This window comes from Oratosquilla oratoria, chromosome 4, assembly GCF_046742065.1.
Source record: "Oratosquilla oratoria isolate Oo_2021 chromosome 4, ASM4674206v1, whole genome shotgun sequence".
Classification (NCBI taxonomy): Eukaryota; Metazoa; Arthropoda; class Malacostraca; order Stomatopoda; family Squillidae; genus Oratosquilla; species Oratosquilla oratoria.
In genome coordinates this window covers 45078233-45098932 of record NC_134780.1, presented here as the reverse complement: position 1 = coordinate 45098932, position 20700 = coordinate 45078233, and the positions used below count along the sequence as shown (strand labels likewise).

The following is a 20700-nucleotide window of genomic DNA, read 5'->3' as shown; positions in this document are numbered from 1 at the left end:
CCACATAAGCATGTGGAGGTTGTACCTCGTCTTATTCTCAAACTCGTGCACATTTTTCACTTCTTCAAACATTCTCACCACATGCTCTTTGGCTCTCGGCAATAATGAAAAGTCAGTTAATGTGTTGTCATGGTTTTCTTTTTGCAGGATATCTGGATCCATCAGAAAGACAGCTATGGCCACCTATTCAGCCTGCAAGTCACTCAATGAAGATATTTTGTATTGCAGACTAGAAAGAGTGAATGTAGAATAGCATGTTAAGGTGCTTTGTGCGGTGGCTGCATTTAAGGCAGGTGGATGCAGGGCCAGTTCAGTGTTTATGCTGTTTTAATGCAGGGTGGCGACCTTAATGAAAACTGTGTGTGTTTAGGAATAAAGATCATCTTCCTCTGACAATAGCAGTCGGCTCAGATGTAGATAACACATTGAATTGTTTGTTTGGCTTGCATTTCACACTTACGTTTTGTAAGGATATGTAGTAATCATTATTTTAGTATTTAGCAACATTGTTGATAATTTTTATTTAATGTTGGATAAGAGGCATTTTAGGGGAAGAAGATCCATTAAATGCTTGGGAATGTCAGGAGCATCTTAAGATATTGACTTGAAAGGAATTAACTAGTAAAATGAATGACAAGCGGTGATTTCCAAATTGAATAACCATTTTTGATAATGTAACTATTTTCAATTTTTATCTAGTATTTAATGAAAGTTCTTTCTTTGTTAGCTTATTTATTTCTCTTATATATTCCCATTAGTGAAGGTATTCAATTCCTTTCTTTTCAGGATTAGATTGATGTCGTCGTCGGGGACTCAGGAAGCCAGCAGGACCCAATCCAACCCCCCAGCCACCAATAGCCCCACCAGCAGCCTTCCCCTTGGACCTGCTGCTACTACTGCTGCTGCTGCTGCCGCCGCCTCATCCCACCAGAACAACACAGCATCCCCTAGCAGTGTCCTTCCAGCATCTTCCACTGAATCTCGAGCAACAGCCACACCAAGGGTTTTGAGTGCACCACACAGATCATCAGTTCCTTCAGAATCTTCAGCAAGGGACTCTAGGGGTGGACCCAAAATGTCCAAAGCACTCAGCACCAGTGCCAAGAGGTAGTACTCTATGGTTTGCAAGTTGAGACCTATATCCTGAAGTATTATTCATCGTATCATTGTCTCCACTCTCCTTCTCTACTCCGTACTCTTTCCCCTACTGTTATTAGGATTTAAATTGGCCTCCTTAGGGAATAGTTACCATAAATTGCAGTATACAAGTCGACCTGGCATATAAGTCGACCTCAAGATTTTTAGCTCAGAATTCTGACTTAGGCCTATACCTACCATATAGGTCGACCCCAAACATATGGTGGGCTACCAGTGGCCCAAAACTTACCTAGGTCTACCGGTAGATGAAATAAAGCTATAATAAACTCACCTAGGTCTACCGGTAAATGAACTAAAGCTATAATAATATGATACATTTTTGTATTGTGTTGTATAGCAAACACCAGCAGTCCACATATTGTATCGGTATACCTTATGAACATAAAATTTGTCAAGTCAACATTACCTCCTATAAAATATTACCGTAATACCATAGATAGAAGATCATTCCAAGTAGTTTTTAGATAGGACTGCTGCATATTGCACTCTTATTTTATTGTAAAACACAGTATGACTGTACCGCACACCCGCCATTTGCATTAGTAGTGTAAACAATCTGTGACGTCACGCTACCAACATGTCCAATGATGGTTGAGGTTTTGCTTTTGCAACGGGTCTTCATATTTTTGTAGACATCTACACAGTCTCCACACAGTCTCCAGATATTACCCAGACATCAGACTGACAACACGTACCCAGGGTGGAGCTTCTCCATTGTTCAGCTCGTACTTTAGCTGAAATTATTTTAACCCCATGGCTCCACCGGCAAAAAGAATGAAATATGACGCTAGCTTCAAGCTCAGAGTTGTTGAATGTGCGATCTCTTCAAACAACAGTGCAGCAGCAAGGAAGTACGGAGTGAATGAAAAGCTGGTGCGTGACTGGAAGAAAAGTGAAGCTTCTCTGAAGAAGATGCCTAAGAAGAAATGTGCTGCAAGAGCAGGTATCTGTCACTGGCCTGAATTGGAAAACGACTTAGAAGTCTGGGTCAATGAAAACCGTGAAAATGGGTATACAGTTACCAGAAATGGCATACGAACTCAAGCACTGAAGTGGGCCAAAGCACACCCAGATTAAAGCAAAAATTTTACATACATACATATACCAAGGCTTTTTCCCCCTTACAAGGGGGGTAGCCAAAAAGAAAAAGGCATAAAATCATTCCCACCCATTCCATCCCTGAATACAGTCCACACCCCTCCACCCTCCCTCTTATCTTAGCACCTCCTGAATGACGGGTCATCCCTGCACCTTGTCCACTGCCCTGTGTCAGAAGCAGTGTCGCAAGACACAGCACATCCACAGCAAGGCCGCTTCATTAAATCGGCGACCCCCCCTCTCCATCCCCCCATTGCATAAAATGCGAAGACGGGGAGAAATCCCTTAGGGCTCCGTCAAATTTTGCTCGCACATACTACCTCACCCCCCATCCACCCGCCCATTCCACCTCATGCTATCACAACATCATCCATATAAAATTTTACAGCAACTGTAAAATGGTGTTCCCGGTTTATGAAGAGAAAAAATTTGGTGTTGAGGGAAAATACTAAAATTGCACAAAAACTCCCTGCAGACCTCGAAGAAAAAATGACAAATTTCCACAAATACGTCATTGGACTGAGGAAGGGATATGACTACCCACAGTGTCAGATTGGTAACATGGATGAAACCCCTTGTTTTTTTTTTTTTATATGCTTAGCAACAAAACTGTTGACACCAAAGGCAAAAAGACGATTTTGGTAAAAAGTACAGGCCATGAAAAGACCAAGTTCACAGTTGTGCTAAGTTGCCTCGCAGATGGAACGAAATTAAAACGCAATGGTTATATTTAAAAGAAAAACCATGCCAAAAATGAAGTTTCCTCCAGGTACATGAAAACGGTTGGATGGATGAAGGTGGGGTCCATTTATAGATCGACAAGGTATGGAATAGGCATCCAGGTGGTTTACAAAATGAAAGGAGCTTGATGGTGTGGGACATGTTTCGTTCTCACTTAACAGAAAACGTCAGGAAACGCCTGCAGCGAAGCAATACTGCAACTGCCGTGATTCCAGGGGGATTAACATCTGTGCTTCAGCCTCTCGATGTTTGTCTAAATAAACCCTTTAAAGACAATATTCGTTCAGAGTGGAATAAATGGATGATGGAGGGAGAAAAGTCATGTACGAAGGGTGGCAATATGCGTGTACCTCTTGTTTACAACTCGTTGGTAAAGGTTTGCATTTTAGCCCCACCCTATAAGTCGACCCCTAGATTTTGGAAAGATTTTTTTTAGGCTTAAAAATTCGACTTATACGCCACAAATTATAGTAACTGTTGCCTTACCACCTTGCTGGTGCTTAGTGGGTTAGGACTTCTTACATACTCTTCTTCCTAGAAAAAGACGAAATGCTACCTTGGTATCATCTCGTGGTGGCCTCGGGTCAACTCCACTAGGGAAGCCAATATCATGGGAGAGATAGTGACTTGTGCAAATAATGTTCATTTGCTGCTAAGTAACAGTAATCATACTTTGCAGTACAAATGTAGTGATGGTGCATGATGGTGGGAGTAGACAATCTCTGGAAGTTTCTAGTCTCACTCCATATGGGTGATGGTACAGCCCCAGTGGTTGCCCAGTACTGGGACTGAGAGGGCAGTACAGCTGAGCAGCCCTGTTTAGGATCCACTCTGTTCACACCACACAGGAAAGAGCCCAGAGTAAAAGGTGCTTGAAACCTGTCGCCATTACACTCGCCTCACTGATACAACTTTCAACAGATGACTTAAAAATGGCCCCACACTAATACCATGTAGACTATGCCCAGAGTTTCTTCCTAGAGAGATTTAAGGGAAGGTCAGAGGACCATTACCAACTGCTGTAGGGCTGTAAGTTTCCACTCTGAAACTTGAGACAATATTTGATTGATCAATTGATTAAATGATACCCCTTAATGAGGGGAAAGATAGCCATTGAAACTAGATCACAGTAGAGCCATGGTCGTTGATCACCACACTGATCATGTTATCAAAATTGCATTTCTGGACTTGTCCCACTTCACCAGCTATATCAACCCATATCAAGATAAAATAGACTTGATTACTCAAGATTGTTTATTCTAACTACCACTGGTGGAGTACTACTTGCTGTAAAATCCCCCAATAAAGTGAACAGAGACTAGACTAATTAGTGTAGAAACTCTTATCAAAAGTGGTCCCAAGTTAATGGATCCCTTTTCCCTCTAAACCTTTGCTGATGCCCTGGTTGAAAAGAAACCACTTACAACACTTAACAACAATGTGGGAGTAGTCAGCATCCCTTGACTCTCAGTACTCAGAGACAAAACTTACAGAAAAACTTGGATAAAAAAGTAAGAGTATAATAGAGTGAGAGCATGATGTTTGCTTCTGTCCAACTCCATTTCCCAGCTCACCTATAATAGGATACCCATAATGTGTAAAGAAATGTCACTTATCCTTGTACCACTGTTTCTACTGCCAGCACTTTGGATACACCAAGCAACAGTGTTATCCTTGAACTGGTATGTCTGTACTGTTTGGCCCCACCTTTGTACATGCCACAACCTAACAAAATGTAACTTCTTCAAAGTGCACAGTATACCACTTTGAGCGAGACATCAAGATTGAACACTTCTGACAAGTCTGAAGCAGAGTAAGCTCCATAATGGCTGAACCTAATTATCAATAGGGAAAACCTGTGGTTCACCAGCTTGGCATGATCTTTCCTTCCTCTCAATTCTACTTTAACAACACACACATAGCAGGAACCCTATGCATGACCTATTCCTCTACTCCCTCCAGCCCACCACACCCATGTGCCACAAACCCACCCCTTCTTCCCCACCACCAGCACTAGGTTGTCTACAAGGATAGAAATGTGGTAAACCACAGACAGTCTTTTTCTCCAATTCCATCACCCCCAATCTCCTTTCTATCCAAAGAAAATGCCACCCCAGCATCCTTCCCACTTCAGCATCACAGCCAAATCTTTCACTCCCACCCTCCACTGCCTCAAAACAAGAGGTCCAAACTGAAATGCACCCTGTTCTGGCACCAACCCCACACCCAAGATCCACAAAAAATTCACCTTGGTCATTTTGACTCGCCAGTACCCCCAGACCCAACAAGAATGAACGAGTCAAACTTAAATTCATCTCTGGAAATTGTCTCCCCCTTGCTCTCCAAAACTCGACCTATCAGAAATATCTCCTGCAAAATGTGGACACACCTGCTAGATCTCGACACGCATTCTCAAACCTCCCTATGCAAAGAACCACTTGCCTTTGTTAAAAAAAGAAAATAATAATAATAAAGTCAGTTGTAATGGTAATAGATAAAGGAAAGAGAGACCAACAATGTTCAGTACATTAAAAAAAAACAGAAAACTGTGGCAAACCTCTCCTCCATCATCTACCAACATGCGGTCCATACCAAAAATTGTATTCCATCAACCCAAACACTAATGTACTCAATCCTTCAGGAGAACCATAATTCTGTTGTTGCCCATGTATCTTATAAGAAAAGGGGACAAATGCGAGTGTAATACTGTAGTTTCAGAGGGATCAGTTTGAGTGTAGTTGGGAAGGCTTATGGGAGGGTTTTAATTGAGAGGATTAGGAGAGGAGCATAGGGAGTAATTAGTGAGGAACAATGTGGGTTTAGGAAAGGTAGGGGTTAGCAAAAGTTAAGGATGTTTTTTGGTCTTTTATGGAATAGGAAAAGGCATAAGACTAGGTAGACAGGAAGAATCTGATAGGTTTTGCAGATGTATGGGATCGGAGGGGGGAAAGCCATTAAGGTCAATCAATAGTTTTTTACAAGAGTAGTAGAGTTTGTGTTAGAATCGGAAATGGAGAGGATGAGTGGTTTGAGGTAAAGGTGGGGCTGTATCAGGAATATTGTCATGGGTGTTGAATGTGTGCATGGACAGGGTGCTGGAGGTAAATGTGAGGGTAATGGGCAGGGCACTGGATGGAGTGAGAAATGAGGAGGAGAGTGGAGTGGAAAAGAATAGGGCTGGTTATGAGTATTGGGATGGCTTGGACATATAGAAAGATTAGTAGATAGAGGTTTGGAAGGCAGATGGATGGAGTGAACTTCAGGGGACGACCAAGGATGAGACAGATGGATAGGGTGAAAGGGGCATTGGCCAAGAGGGGAATGTATGTTGAGCAGAGAATGGTGAAGACAGAAGATGGGGTTGTGTGAAGAATGGCTGTGTATAGATGATATTGTGATGCAAGGGAGTGGGTAGGAAATGATTATGTATGAATGATAATTTGACACAGCTTGAAGAGATTTCTCTCCATCTCTCTTTCTGCATGAGGGGATGGAAAGGGTGGGAGTTGCCCGTTAAGTGAGGTAGCCTTGCTGCAGATGTGAAGTGTTTTGCTGCATTGCTTCTGACACAGGGCAATGGGAAGGATACAGGGAGGACCAAGATGACCAGTCATTCATAAGGAGCTGAGAGGGTGGTGGGTGGGAGTGGGTATATGCCTTTTGATATGGGTCCCTTATAAAGGGGGGGGGGGGCTTTGGTGTAGAGATCTTATTACCTCTCATTCTATCCCTTGTCAAGCCATTGCAGCCTGACTTCTTGCACATATTTGGTTCTTCCATCTTAATGCATCCCATTTCATGTGTTACATCTGGTTGAGTGTGTCAGAGTGCTGAATGCACAGGGAATGTCTGAATTAGGAGAGAGTGCAAAGGACAGGTATGAATGGAGGTTCTATGTGAATGGAAGAAAGGATGATGTGGCCCAGAAGGGTTTTTCCATCTGCTTCATCAGTTATCTTGAGTGGGTGAGGATGGGGAGGAGTCACCTTAGGACCAAGTGGTTGGGTGTGTGTTGGGCCCAGCTTTGGAGTAGCTGTCTTGTTACATTCCCCATAAAGTGCCGAGGTGGTAGGGGTGTTACCTTTTTTAGTTGTGCATAAAGTGGATGTGTTCTTCAATTAACCCCCACCCCATTATAAAGGGAAGAGGGCCTTTTGATACAGAATATAAGAATATTGAAAAGTTTTTTGTCATGATTCAGATAGGATTAGTTTTGGAATTTGTATTTGGGTGGCAGGTTCTTAGTGTATTTTTTTTTCTGTTGTCAATATTTTGCTTGTCTTTTATCTAGAATTTATAGAGAATTATTTATGTACATTGTATATGATATATGTATATATTTACATTATTTTTTCATTTATTATTTATTAATTTATTATTTTTAATAGATTTGTTTATTTTTTAATTTTATATTTATTTTTTCATTGCCAGAATCCAGAAAGAGCTTGCTGAGATCACACTAGATCCACCCCCAAACTGCAGTGCCGGTCCGAAAGGGGACAATCTTTATGAATGGGTTTCCACAATCTTAGGCCCTCCTGGTTCTGTTTATGAGGGAGGAGTCTTCTTCCTCGATATTCATTTTTCTGCAGAGTATCCATTCAAGCCTCCCAAGGTATGATTATTTTTATTATTATTTATTTTATTTATTTATTATTTATTTATTTATTTTGTTATAATTTTATTTATTTATTTTTCTGAAAGAGGAATGCTAAAATTTCATGTGTTTGTGTGTATTTACGTAGTGGTGGTGTATAGGGTTGGAGTAATGCTTGCTCATGGGGTCCTGTTTCTTTTACTCCATTTGTCAAATCATACCATGAATTCATTTATCATTTTGGCTTGAGTTATATTTCCATTTGTATGTGTATATATTATTATTATTTATTTATCTTTATTTATTTATTTATTATTGTTATAGTTTTTATTTAGACATGATTTCATAATCAAACTTTGTGACCAGCATTTTTTATATGGATATTAGGCTTTGTCAAGTACACCATAGTTCGCAACAGTAATGATATTAGTAATTATTGTTGCCCCAAGTTTCACTGGAAATCCACAGCCCTACAGCAGCTGGCAATGGTTCTCAGGCCCTTTCATTGGTCTCTGGTACTTTTTATCACTTTGTGCTTTAGGTGGTAGGTTATGGATGTTTGAGTAGTGTGCATCTGGTATAATGTTTTTTATTCTTATTTTTGAGGAAGTTGGTGGCAGAGTTTGGGAGAGTATGTGATAGAAGAAAGCTAAAGATAAATGTGGGTAAAAGTAAGGTGATGAGATGTACAAGGGGTGAAAGTGGCAGTAGACTGGAAGTGAACATTAAGGGAGAGCGACTGGAGGAAGTGGATAGTTTTAGATACTTGGGTGCAAGTGTAGCAGGAAAAGGTGGAGTGAAGGTGGAGGTAGAATGTAGATTGAGAGAAGCGAGTAAATGCCTTGGTGGATTAAAGAGTGTAATGAGGAATAGACATTTGGGAATGGATACGAAGAGGAGACTGTATGAAGGAGTGATTGTGCCAACAGCACTGTATGGGGCAGAAACGTGGAACATAAGAGAAGAAGAGAGAAGGAGTTTGAATGTGTTTGAGATGAGGTGTCTGAGAAGTATGATGGGGGTTACTAGGCTGGATAGAGTGAGAAATGAGGAGGTGAGGAGGAGAACAGGGGTGAAAAAGGATTTGGGAGATAGGGTTGATGAAAGAATATTAGGATGGTTTGGACACATGGAAAGAATGAGTGAAGAAAGACTAGTAAAAGAGGTATGGAAGGCAGATGTGGAGGGAGTGAACATGAGGGGACGTCCTAGGATGAGGTGGATGGATGGGGTGAAGGGGGCTTTGGGGAAGAGGGGAATGTCTGTTGAGGAAGGAAGGGAGAGGACGGAAGACAGAGGTGAGTGGAGAATGGTTGTATATGGATGATGTTGTGATTGCATGAGGAGGAATGGGCTGGGGGGTGGGGTAGTATGTGTGAGTAAATTTTGACGCAGCCCGAAGGGATTTCTCCCCGTCCTCTCCTTATATGCAAGGGGGGGTCGCCGATTAAATGAAGCGGCCTTGCTGTGGATGTGCTGTGTCTTGCGACACTGCTTCTGACCCAGGGCGGTGGGCAGGGTGCAGGGATGACCCGTCATCCAGGAGGTGCTCAGATGAGAGGGAGGGTGGGAGGGGTGTGGAGTGTATTTAGGGATGAAATGGGTGGGAGTGTTTTTATGCCTTTCCCTTTTTGGCTACCTCCCTTGGAAGGGGGAAAAAGCCTTGGTATATGTATGTATGTATTTTATTTTCAACCAGTTGTGGTTCTTGTGAAATGTAGTGTGAAGGATTTGTGATGTTTAGCGTTGTGGCATAGAATTGTGTTGCTGTTACTTTCATGTGATGTTCTATGGGGAGGATTTGGCTGTGTGTGTAGGTGTATAGGGGTGGTTTTGGTGCATAGTTTTGTCATTCTGTGATCATTCTACAGTGTAAATGATATTTTTCATGACTGATTATTGAGAACCATGCTATAGAGCCTATTATAGGTAGTTATAAATTACTTAAGGTTGTTATTAGTTCCTTTTTGTCCAAAGTCAATGCTAGTGATGGTTTTTAATAGATTTTCTTTCTTGATAATTTTTGCTGTCAGGTCTTTGATATGTGAGCTGAATGTTATATGGGTAATATTATGCCCAGAATTTTTGGGTTCCTTTCCAGTGAAAGGGTCGGCCATTTAATTTTACACTAGAGTAATATTTTGATTCATGATTGTCTGGAGTGAGCAGTGATGTTGATTTCTGAGGCAAAGCTTCACATTTATTATATTTTTAGCCATCATTCCAGCTTGTCCAAGTAGGCTTGGGTGTTCTCTGTTGCTATTTTGTATTTACTATGCTGGGCTGTTATTGTAGTCCTCTGCATATAAGAGAACATATGTTCTAGTTCAGAAATTGGTAGATTACTCATGAAGAGGTTGAACAGTAATGGTGAAAGTTTTGCACCTTGAGGGACTCCATTAGTATACATTGAATGAGAATCAGACAAGAAACAATGGTCTCAAACTGTCCGGAAATGGATTCAATTTGGAAGTAGGTAGAAACAACTTTGCCAACCATGTAGTTAATGAATGGAATAAACTTCCTGCACAGGTAGTGCAATGTAGTTCAGTTCGAAGCTTTAAAAATCATTTAGATAAACACCTAAGCAAGATGCTGTAATGATTATAATTCATTTCATATTATTTGTTTTTTTTGTTTTGTTATTTGTCTGTTTTGATTTTCATTTATTATTAGTTGTATGTCAATTCATTATTATTTACTATTTACCTGTTTATTGTCTAAATACCTATGCATTTATGTATGTATTTTATTTGTTATTTACATTATTATAGTTTTTATTTATTAATTTATTATGATTTTTTTTCGCATCCGACCTAGTTATGGACCAAGAGGTCTCCTGTCGGCATGCTCCGCCTTTCTAATCCTTTGTGTTTTTGTACCTGAGATTTTATTGTGTTGGGTTATTCTGCATTGTCTTCCTGCTGTAAAGTCTGTTAACCATTTCTTGTCATTGTTATGAACATGTTTCACATCTATTTGGATGGTATGTGTCTGGGGATCTTGTCAAAAGTTTTGTGTATATGTACGTAGTGTTTTTTTCATTTCATTTCATTTCATTTCACGTAATACTTATGTGATGTTCATGAGCAGAGTGCTGGTAGAGTGGCCTTCCTTGAAACCATGTTTATTAGGGGAGATTGGTATTTCTGATTTCATTCTTGCTGCAACCCACCTCTCCATCAACTTGGATATTGTGGATAGTCGTAGAGAGTCTGTATGATGCATGGTTTTCTGGTGTTTTGTGTGGTTTTAAGATAGGATTTTTTTTTTTTTTTTTTTTTTTTTTTCACCATTAGTTTTTTAACATGATGGGTCATAATTATTTCTGCTCTCGTTCACAGGTGACTTTCCGAACCAGGATTTATCACTGCAATATAAACTCACAGGGTGTGATTTGCCTTGACATTCTTAAGGACAATTGGTCTCCTGCCCTTACCATATCCAAGGTGCTCCTCTCCATCTGTTCCCTTCTTACAGATTGTAACCCAGGTGAGGAGCTTGTGCTTTTGTGTACAGTCAATTTTGAGAGCATTGCTGTGTAGTTACATGTAGACGAAAGATTGTTAGAATTTAAATGATGTATAATACCCTTGAAATAATTGTAGAAGATTTTTTTTTTTTTACATTTTTTTTTTTTTTATACTGTATGGGGTATTGGCTGCATGTTGTTATAGTAAAGTAGTATGCAGTTGATACTTTAGGGTCTATATGGGACACCCCTATGGACCAGAGCCACACATAATTTTGTGATAGAGGAGGACTCTGCTCACAGAGAAAGTATGAAACTTTTATTATACTGCTACTGTCCCCCGACCCTTTGTTGCTGTCCTGTACCATTTCTCTGAATTTCATTTCCTTGTTTCGCCAACCTGTGGTGGGGGAAAAGAATGCTGCCACCAAGTATTCCCACTTGGATCATAAGAGGCAAGAAAAACGGGATGGGGATTGGGACCAGGCATCCTTCTCCCTGTAGCCCTACAGGGGACATTCCTAAAAAAAACTATAGGCATAAGAGGGTCTAGGAGTTTTCTAACCAGCACCCTAAGGTTTGGGTCTTTTAATGTGCGTGGATATGGTACAGATGAGAGTAAAAGGGAAGAGATAGGTTGTTTGTGAGAAGAAAGATGGATGTGTTGGATTTGAGTGAAACTAAGATGAGAGGGAAGGGCAAGTGTGAGTTTGGGAGTGTAGTTGGGAGGTTCTCAGTAGTGAAGAGAGAGTGAGGGAGAGAAGGGATGGCTATACAGTAAATCCTCGTTATACGGTACATATATGTTCCTGAAAACCTTACTGCAAATTAAAATTACCGTATACAGAACCCATTATAACATGTACATACATACATATACCAAGGCTTTTTCCCCCTTCCAAGGGAGGTAGCCAAAAAGGGAAAGGCATAAAAACACTCCCACCCATTTCATCCCTAAATACACTCCACACCCCTCCATTATAACATGTAATAAAAGGATATGGCAGATGTACCTTCTCCCTGCTCTTTCCTCTTCAAAATATCTAGCAGATACTGTATCTGTGAATTTTTCTTACTGTAAATAGAATCGAGGGTAGTAATTACCAAATAGCGTAACTATGAATTTACCAGATAAAGAATCACCGTATAAGGAGGACTAACTATACTAGTAAGTGAAGAGACGGGTAAACGTGTGGTGGAGTGGAAGGTTTCTTCAAAGTTAATGTGGATGAAGGTGAAACTGGGAAAGGAGATGTGGGTTTTTGTAAGTGCATATAGGCCTGGTAGTGAGAAGAGTGTAGAAGAAAGGTAGGCTTTTTGGATAGATTTAAATGAGTGCATAGAGGGATTAGGGAGGAACATCACTGTAGTAGTATTGGGAGACCTTAATGCTAGGGTAGGAAATGAACCAATTGACGAAGTGGTTGGGAAATATGGAGTCCCAGGAAAAAATCGCAGTGGAGAGTTGATGGTGGAGATGTGTCTAGAGAGTTGATGATAGCAAATACAGTGTTTCGAAGGAAAGTCAAGCATAAGTACACATGGGAGAGGGTGGTGGATGGAAGGGTGGTAGATAGAGTGTTGATGGACTGTGTAGTGGTAGATAGGAGTATAATAGGAAGAGTTAAGGATGTACATGCTCTAAGGGGAGAGAGTTGGGGAATATCAAATCATCAATATTTGGTGGAAGGTAAGTTGAGAGTGGAGGATAGATGGAGAAAGAGGAAAAGGACAAAAGATAGGGAGGTACTTGGAGTGAACTTGTTAAATGAGAAGGAAAAGGAGAAGTACAAGAAGAAGCTGAGAGAGGAGTGGGAGGGAATGAAGGATAGAATAGAACTAGGAGTGGAGGAGGAATGGGGATGGTTCAAGGAGGGAGTCACAAAGTGTGCAAAGATGGTGTGTGGAACAAGAAGGATGGTAGGAAATAGAAGGAAGGGTAGTGAGTGGTGGGATGAGGAAATGAAAAGGTTGTAAAAGAGAAGAACCGAGCTTTCACAGATTGGTTAAAAAATAGGATGAGAGAGTCATATGAGAGGGATAAAGAAAAGAGAAGTAAAACACAAGGTAAAGGAGGCAAAGAGGAGAGCAGATGTGAAATGGGGTAAGAGTATGACAGAAATTTTTTAAAGTAATAAAAAGATGTTTTGGAAAGAAATTAAGAGAGGAAGAGGAGGCGAATCAAGTAGAGAAGAAAAGGTAAAAGGTGCAGATGGAGAGATGATAATGGAAGAGAAGGCAGTAAGGGGAAGATGGGCAGAGTATTTTAGGGAGTTGCTAAATATGAAGGAGGATAGGGAGGGAAAGATAGTTGCAGTGGAAAGTGCTAAGAAAATGACCATGATGAGTGAGGAAAATGGAGGAGAAATAAGGAAGGATTAAATGAAGGCAGTTAAGATGATGAGAGCAGGTAAGGCACCTAGTCTGGATGGATGCCATGCAGAATGCCTAAAAAAAGGAGGTACAGTGATGGTGGACTGGCAGATGAGGTTGTTTAATGTTTGTTGGAGAGAGGGTAAGAGTGCTGGAGGAGTGCCTGTATAGTCCCACTCTACAAGGGAAAGGGGGACACGTGTAGGTGTAGTAGTTTCAGAGGAATTAGCTTAAGTGTAGTTGGGAAGGCTTATGGGAGGATATTGATTGAGGATTAGGAGAGGAACAGAGGGAGTAATTGGTGAGGAACAGTGTGGATTTAGGATGGGTAGAGGTTGTGTAGATCAGATCTTTGCGGTAAGACAGATGTGTGAGAAAGCTATAGGAAAAGGTAAGGATGTTTTTTGGTCTTTTATGTATCTGGAAAAGGCTTATGACAGGGTAGACAGGAAGGCACTGTGGGAGGTTTTGCAGATACGGTATAGGAGGAAAGCTTTTAGGAGCTGTCAGGAGTTTTTACGAGAGTAGTAGAGCATGTGTCAGGATTAGAAATGGAGAGAGCGAGTGGTTCAAGGTAAAGGTGGGACCTCATCAGGGATGTGCTATGTTGCCCTGGATGTTCAACTTATACATGGATGGGGTAGTGCAAGAGGTAAATGCAAAGGTGGTGGGTCAGGGATTGGAGATGTTTATAAAAAAAAATTGAGAAAAGTGGGAGGTGAACCAAATGTTTTTTGCAGACAACACTGTGCTTGTAGCAGGATCAGAGGAGGGATTGATGAAGTTGGTGACAGAGTCTGGGAGAGTGTGTGAAAGAAGAAAATAGAACATAAATGTGGGTAAAAGTAAGGTGATGAGATGAACAAGGGGTGAAAGTGGCAGCTGACTGGAAGTGAGCATTAACCACTTCCATACGGTGACGCCTACGTAGGCGTCATAAGGAGCAAGTGGGTACGCGATGATGCCGACGTCGGCATCTTGATTATATTTATTGTAGTCGTACCTACGTAACCTCCATTCTCTCTAAACTGGCTTCATCATATTTTCTATGGTTATCAAAATTCACGGGTGAAAGAAAACGAACGATTGAGCACTGACTTTATTTTTCATAATGCGATTATTATGACGCAACATCGCACGTCGGGCAGCTAATGCTGCCAGACATGCGATGTGCCCCAGAGTGAAGAGGTTAAGGTAGAGCAACTGCAGGAAGTGGATAGTTTTAGATACTTGGGTGCAAATGTGGCAGGAAAGGGAGTGGAGGTGGAGGTAGAATGTAGATTGAGTGAAGTGAATAAATGCCTTGGTGGATTAAAAAGTAATGAGAAATAGACATTTGGGAGTGGATGCTAAGAGGAGATTGTATGAAGGAGTGATTGTGCCAACAGCTCTGTATGGGGCAGAAATGTGGAACATAAGAGAGGAAGAGAGGAGTAGTTTGAATGTGTTTGAGATGAGGTGTCTGAGAAGTATGATGGGGGTTACTAGGCTGGATAGAGTGAGAAATGAGGAATGGAACGGGGGCAGTAAGGGAGTTGGGAGATAGGATGGATGAAAGAGTATTGGGATGGTTTGGACACATGGAAAGAATGAGTGAAGAAAGACTAGTAAAAGAGGTATGGAAGGCAGATGTGGAGGGAGTGAACATGAGGGACCTAGGATGAGATGGATGGATGGGGTAAAAGGGGCTTTGGGGAAGAGGGGAATGTCTGTTGAAGAAGGACGGGAGAGGACAGAAGACGGGTGAATGGAAAGTGGTTGTATATGGATGATGTGAAGCATGAGGTGGGATGGGGGGTGAGGTAGTATGTGTGAGAAAAATTTGACACAGCCCGAAGGAATTTCTCCCCATCTCCTTTTCTGCATGAGGGGACGGAGGGGGAGGGTCGCAGATTTAATGAAGCGGACTTGCTGTGGATGTGCTGTGTCTTGCAACACTGCTTGTGACCCAGGGCGGTGGACAAGATACAGGGATGACCCGTCATCCAGGAGTTACCAAGATAAGAGGGAGGATGGAGGGGAGTGGAGTGTATTGGGGATGGGATGGGTGGGAATGATTTTATGCCTTTTCCTTTTTGGATACCTCCCTTGTAAGGGGGAAAAAGCCTTGATATATGTATTTATTTATTTATTTATTTATTCATTTTCCTTTTTAGTAATTATGGTGTTTCTTTACAGCTGATCCACTGGTAGGGAGTATTGCAACACAGTATCTGCAGAATCGAGAAGAACATGATAGAATTGCAAGGCTGTGGACAAAGCGCTACGCAACGTGATGTGCCCAGAAGCATGGAGTGAAGAGCATTAATCCTCGTTTATTCCTTTGTTCCACTGCTATTTCTCGTTAAACCAAAAACATTACTTTTTTTTTTACTTATTTATTTTATTTTATTTTTATTTTTTTTCTCTCTCCTCGTTTTCCTTTTTTTTTTTATCATTATTATTACCTAGAACCATTTTGCTTGTCTTATACAATAATGATTATTACTTTTCTCTATGCAATGTAGTTCCTGTATCTTCCAATGGAATTTACCCTTCATATAGAGGTACAGAGAATTTCATAATGGTTGCTAGTCCACAGAACAGGAATTTCTTTTCACTTTTCATCCACAAGTCAAGACATTATTTGCAGATGCTTATGCTCATTGACTAGGTTGCCTCTCTGGGAAATATTCTGAGCAACAGAATTAGTTGCCTGTGGTGGCATTTACTGAGCTAGCCGTGTTTCCCACATAACTGTTGTCTTTGGGCCAGTGGACAGGATCCAGACTTGTTTAGACCAGGAGTCTGAACAGGTCTGTATATAAGGTACAGTTTGGATATGCCCATGGCAAAAGTTGACTGGGGGGGCCTTTGGGCTGTTTTCAGGTCTTTGGAGAGGTAGTTGAAGTAGACATTTTATTTATTTTGTGTTTATTATATAGCGATCAAATTACTTGTAGTGGACAGTTTTCCACCCATAAGGATCATATGGTCAGTAGAGGTTACTAGAGGATTATATTTTATTTTTTATTTTATTTATTTAATTTATTTTATTTTATTTATCCAGAAGGAGCCAAGATAAGAGGGAGGGGTGGTGAATGGGAGTGGAGTGTGTGGGGGATGAAATGGGTGTGAGTGGAATTATGCCTTTTAACTTTGGCTACCTCCCTTGTAAGGGGGAAAAAGCCCTTGGTATATGTATGTATTTTATTTATATTTGATTATTTTTTGGATAATGTCTGAGAAGTATGGTAGAGATTACAAGGTTGGATAGAATGAGAAATGAGGATGAGAGGAGGGGTTGAAAAGGAGTTGGGAGATACAGTTGATGAAAGAGTATTGGGATTGTTTTGGACATATGAAAAGAATGGGTCAAGAAAGATTAGTAAAAGAAGTATGGAAGGCAGAGGTGAATGGAGTCATGAGGGGGTGACTGTGGATGAGATAGATGGATGGGTTAAAAGGGTTTTGAGTAAGAGGGGAATATCTGTTGAGGAAGGAAGGGATAAGACAGAAGATAGGGGAGAGTGGCTGTGTATGGATGATGCTGTGATGGATGGATGGGAATGGGGGGGGGGGGGGAGTGATTATGTGTGAAAAGTATTTTGATGCAGCCCAAAGGGATTTTTCTGTCTTCAATGTTTCTGCATGAAAGGATGGAGAGGGGGTGGTGTTGCTGATTAAATGAAGCAACCTTGCTGTGAATGTATTATCTTGCTGCATTGCTTCTGACCCAGGGCACTAGGTGAGATGTAGGGTTAACTCATCATCCAGGAGGACCCAAGATAAGAGGGAGGGAGGGGTGGTGAATGTGAGTGGAATGGGTGAGAGTGGAATCATGCCTTTTGACTTTGGCTACCTCCCTTGTAAGGGGAAAAAGCCCTTAGTGTGTGTGTGTGTGTTTTTTTTTTTTTTTTTTTTTAAGGTCATGACAATTGTCTTTTATTGCCAGATTAGTTCACTTCATTCTGAAACAAATATGTGACCCCCCTCCCTCTCCCTTCTCTACATCTTTCTCCTTCATATTTATACAAAGTGGAAGGTTATCAAAAGTGAGGGTTGAACTATTTAACTAGTGTAAATGACAAACATTTTGAGGGAGTGGGGTGTCAGTCACTTCACTGCTCCACAGCTGATAAACAAGCAGAGGATTTTATTTTTGTTTTCAGCATTTGAGTTTGGTCATTTTCATTATAATGGACAATGTTGTATACATATTAAGTTCAGTAACTGACATGTGAAAGCAACTAGGCTGTTACCCTGGCAGTCACCGGTTGTGATGGGAAATGGGGAACAAAATATGATGGGTAACTTGACAGTTTATGCATAGAAATCATGCATAGAGGAAATAAAAGTAGGTCATTCATCATTTTTGTTCATGCATGCAGGCACTTTCTTTGTGTTGTACTCGAGAGATATACTTAGGAGTGAAGGGGGTATATGTGTATGTTAGGGGCGATCATTCCTTTATGAATTACATCTATACCATATTCAGCAATACCTCATTTTTTCGCTTTGTGTGTTCTAACTGCACATGCAGAAGTAGTGTACATATGCAGCATGATGAGAGGCACTGGAAGATGTACCTGGATGGCTTCCATCATCAGAAAGGTCCTGAACTTGTGATATGATGAGTGCATGTATAACCAAACCTCCCCACTTGCCCAGTATCACCATAAGCCGCGCAAAGCTGTATATTGTGTCAGGAGTACCAGTCTTAATTAAAGGAAGCAAGTGGATCAAGAATTATTTCTTTGGTAAAAGAAGTAAAGTTATGAGTTCACTGATGTTGTATAGGGCCTTTTTGCTCATTGACTTTTTCAGTTTTAACTGGGCGTCTATCAGAGGACAATTTATTGAAGAAATTTTTCTTCAAAAGACAGTTTGGTTGTTGGGTGTTAGATTTTTCTTTGTCCTGCAAATCAACTGATTTGTGGCCATAGTTCAAGTTTCATTAATGATTAGTTAAAACCCAGAATGTTTAAAGGTAGACTTATACGTGTGTATGTATATATATATGTTATATATATGTGTATGTATGCATATATAAAGCAAGAATGAATGGAGTGATTGTGGGATTTTTCTTTTTCTTTTTTTCCGTGATAATAAAGGTGTACTAGTGTTGCCTTCCATTACTGCTGATATTCTAAGTCCAATGATTTCCCAGAACTGGAGCAGAAAGGTAGAACACTTCACCTGGTACTGTAATAATGTGAAGATCAGCTTCAGTAGTGAAGGGTTGATGTAATGCCTGGCTTTTTATCATGTAAGGGCAGGAGGTTGTGCTCCCAGATGTAACCTGTTAAAGGCCCCAACTTAGTGCAACTGTAGCACAGATTTGCTGAGGAGTTGATCGAAGCCACTGCACCCAACCATCATACACTGGAAGAATTAAGCCTTGATTGGAAGAATTAAACCTGTGAAATACTGAATGTTAGTTTGAAGAACATAACCTTTTGTCTGCAATACCATTGGAGGTTTAATGTCACTGAAGGAAGGTTAATATTTCTGATGTAGTCCTGTACAGGTGGAAGACAGACATGGGAAGCATCAAAAGACGGTGAAGGCAGATGTTAATTTGCCAGACCTGTGCACTTAGAGCAGTGTAGACAAATTCTTGTAAATTGAGTTTGATCGTGAACAAAGGGGTTCTAGGGTATCTTAGTGATTTAAGTGAAAATATGTTGAAGCAGTGTGGCGTAAGGGTACAGTCCAGATGCTGTGATGTCTGGCTGGTATTTTGATGCTGAGTTAGTCTTCCCTTGGTCGTGAATGACCACAACGTATTTTGATTTTTCTTCTTTGTCTTCTTGTTTTGGCACAGTTGTCAGAATGGGACAGTTGTGGATACAGCTGTGAAAACAAGTATGATGATAATTTATTGCACACAAGGAGCTAAAGCACTGACAAATACTGGGATCAATGGATAATACAGGACTGTCAGCAGTTGAGGAAAATTGAAGAATTATAACTAAGAAAGTTGTTTTCTTCAACATATGATGAACTTCCAGAGTTTGAGATGTGAAGATGAATGGGGCTTTGTGTCTTGAAGCTGTAAACAATGGTGCGATTTCATTTTGTACTAGATATTCATTGTACTAGAAATGTCTTTTTTCAGTGTTACAAATAAATGTATCGAGAAATCTTTGCCTATTTTCATACCTTCACATTGCCAGAAAATAATTGAAGTTTCAACCAGTTTGTATGCTACTGTTCATAGATGTTGCCGTGTAACTCCAGCTTTGGTTTTCTTGAACACCCCAAGAGAATTGTTAATTGCCTCGCTACCTCCCAGCATAGCCAGGGATAATCTCCCACCAGATGAGACTATTTTGAGCCAAGTAGTGTCTGATAGTGTATAATCCTATTTTTATTTTTGTTTATTTCATTTGTTCCGAAGAATACAAACTCTTCGGTACTCCTTACCCAAGGATACGCGGTGCGTTTCTACCGCTAACACTGTGTGCTTGAAAACACCTCACTCCGAGGGTCTGGGCAACCATTATCCTCAGTAAGGGGCCCTCCTGGGGCAAGGGGGGCCCCCCCTCCCCCCACAAGGGTAGGAGGGTAGAAGCTCCATTGTCTAAGCGGTAGCGATCGAGTCAACATCTCTCACAGTCCGGCTAACACTGAAGTTCAGTTCGGGGACCGTTTCCCCGCTCCCGTGCTTGTATCAGGAAATTATTTTCCTGCGCCAATCCCGACATCGTTCGATTATCTCGAACGCAAGGCACGCAATCGGCATCGGCCTTCTACACCCTTCCAACGGCGTCCTTTGTGTGGAACGTCCTGCATCGCCGCCTTCCCCCTGCTTGGAAGCGCTTGAGACCCCTGTCCTCCCTTTATCCCTCTCTTTAATCTCCACCGGGTATTCTCCGCTTCTCTGTAAGTATGGAATCTGGTCCTAGTGTTGTTGTTCGCGATAGCATGTGTGCCTTCGCCCGTGGTGAATTTCGCTGCCGGGCTCTTCTCCCACCGACAACTGTGGACCCACACTCTTGGTGTATCCATTGTCGGAATCTGGAATGTTCCCCTTCATCCCCGTGTACTACGTGCGCTCAATGGGGTGATAAGCAGTGGTCCGCGTATTTTCATGCTCACCGGAAGGTGCAGCCCCGGGTCAAAATACGCGGGCAAGGAAGATGGCTTCCCCCCTCACCCGACACAAAGAGAAGGCATGCTACGTCGGCGGAGGACGCGGGCAGTTGTCTCCCCCCTCCTAAGCGTAGTAAACGGAAAGGTTGTACAATAGCCGCCCCGAGTCAGTCTCAGGCTAAAT

The 20700-nt window shown here is 41.3% G+C and overlaps 1 protein-coding gene across 5 annotated transcripts in view; it reads left to right on the top strand.

Moving 5' to 3' along the window:
- Positions 1-19566, top strand: part of LOC143024843 (ubiquitin-conjugating enzyme E2 E1-like) — a 40078-nt gene extending 20512 nt beyond the window's left edge. For 4 of the 5 annotated variants that reach the window (XM_076184131.1, XM_076184129.1, XM_076184128.1 and 1 more), the window contains 4 exons: positions 787-1107; positions 7429-7612; positions 10939-11086; positions 15618-19566. In XM_076184131.1, the coding sequence (XP_076040246.1) occupies positions 797-1107; positions 7429-7612; positions 10939-11086; positions 15618-15715 (741 nt within the window). In that variant the 5' untranslated portion in view covers positions 787-796 and the 3' untranslated portion in view covers positions 15716-19566. Of the gene's footprint in view, positions 1-147; positions 290-786; positions 1108-7428; positions 7613-10938; positions 11087-15617 lie in introns of all 5 variants that reach the window. The other variant, XM_076184127.1, reaches the window with a different exon arrangement.
- Positions 19567-20700: the final 1134 nt, after the last annotated feature.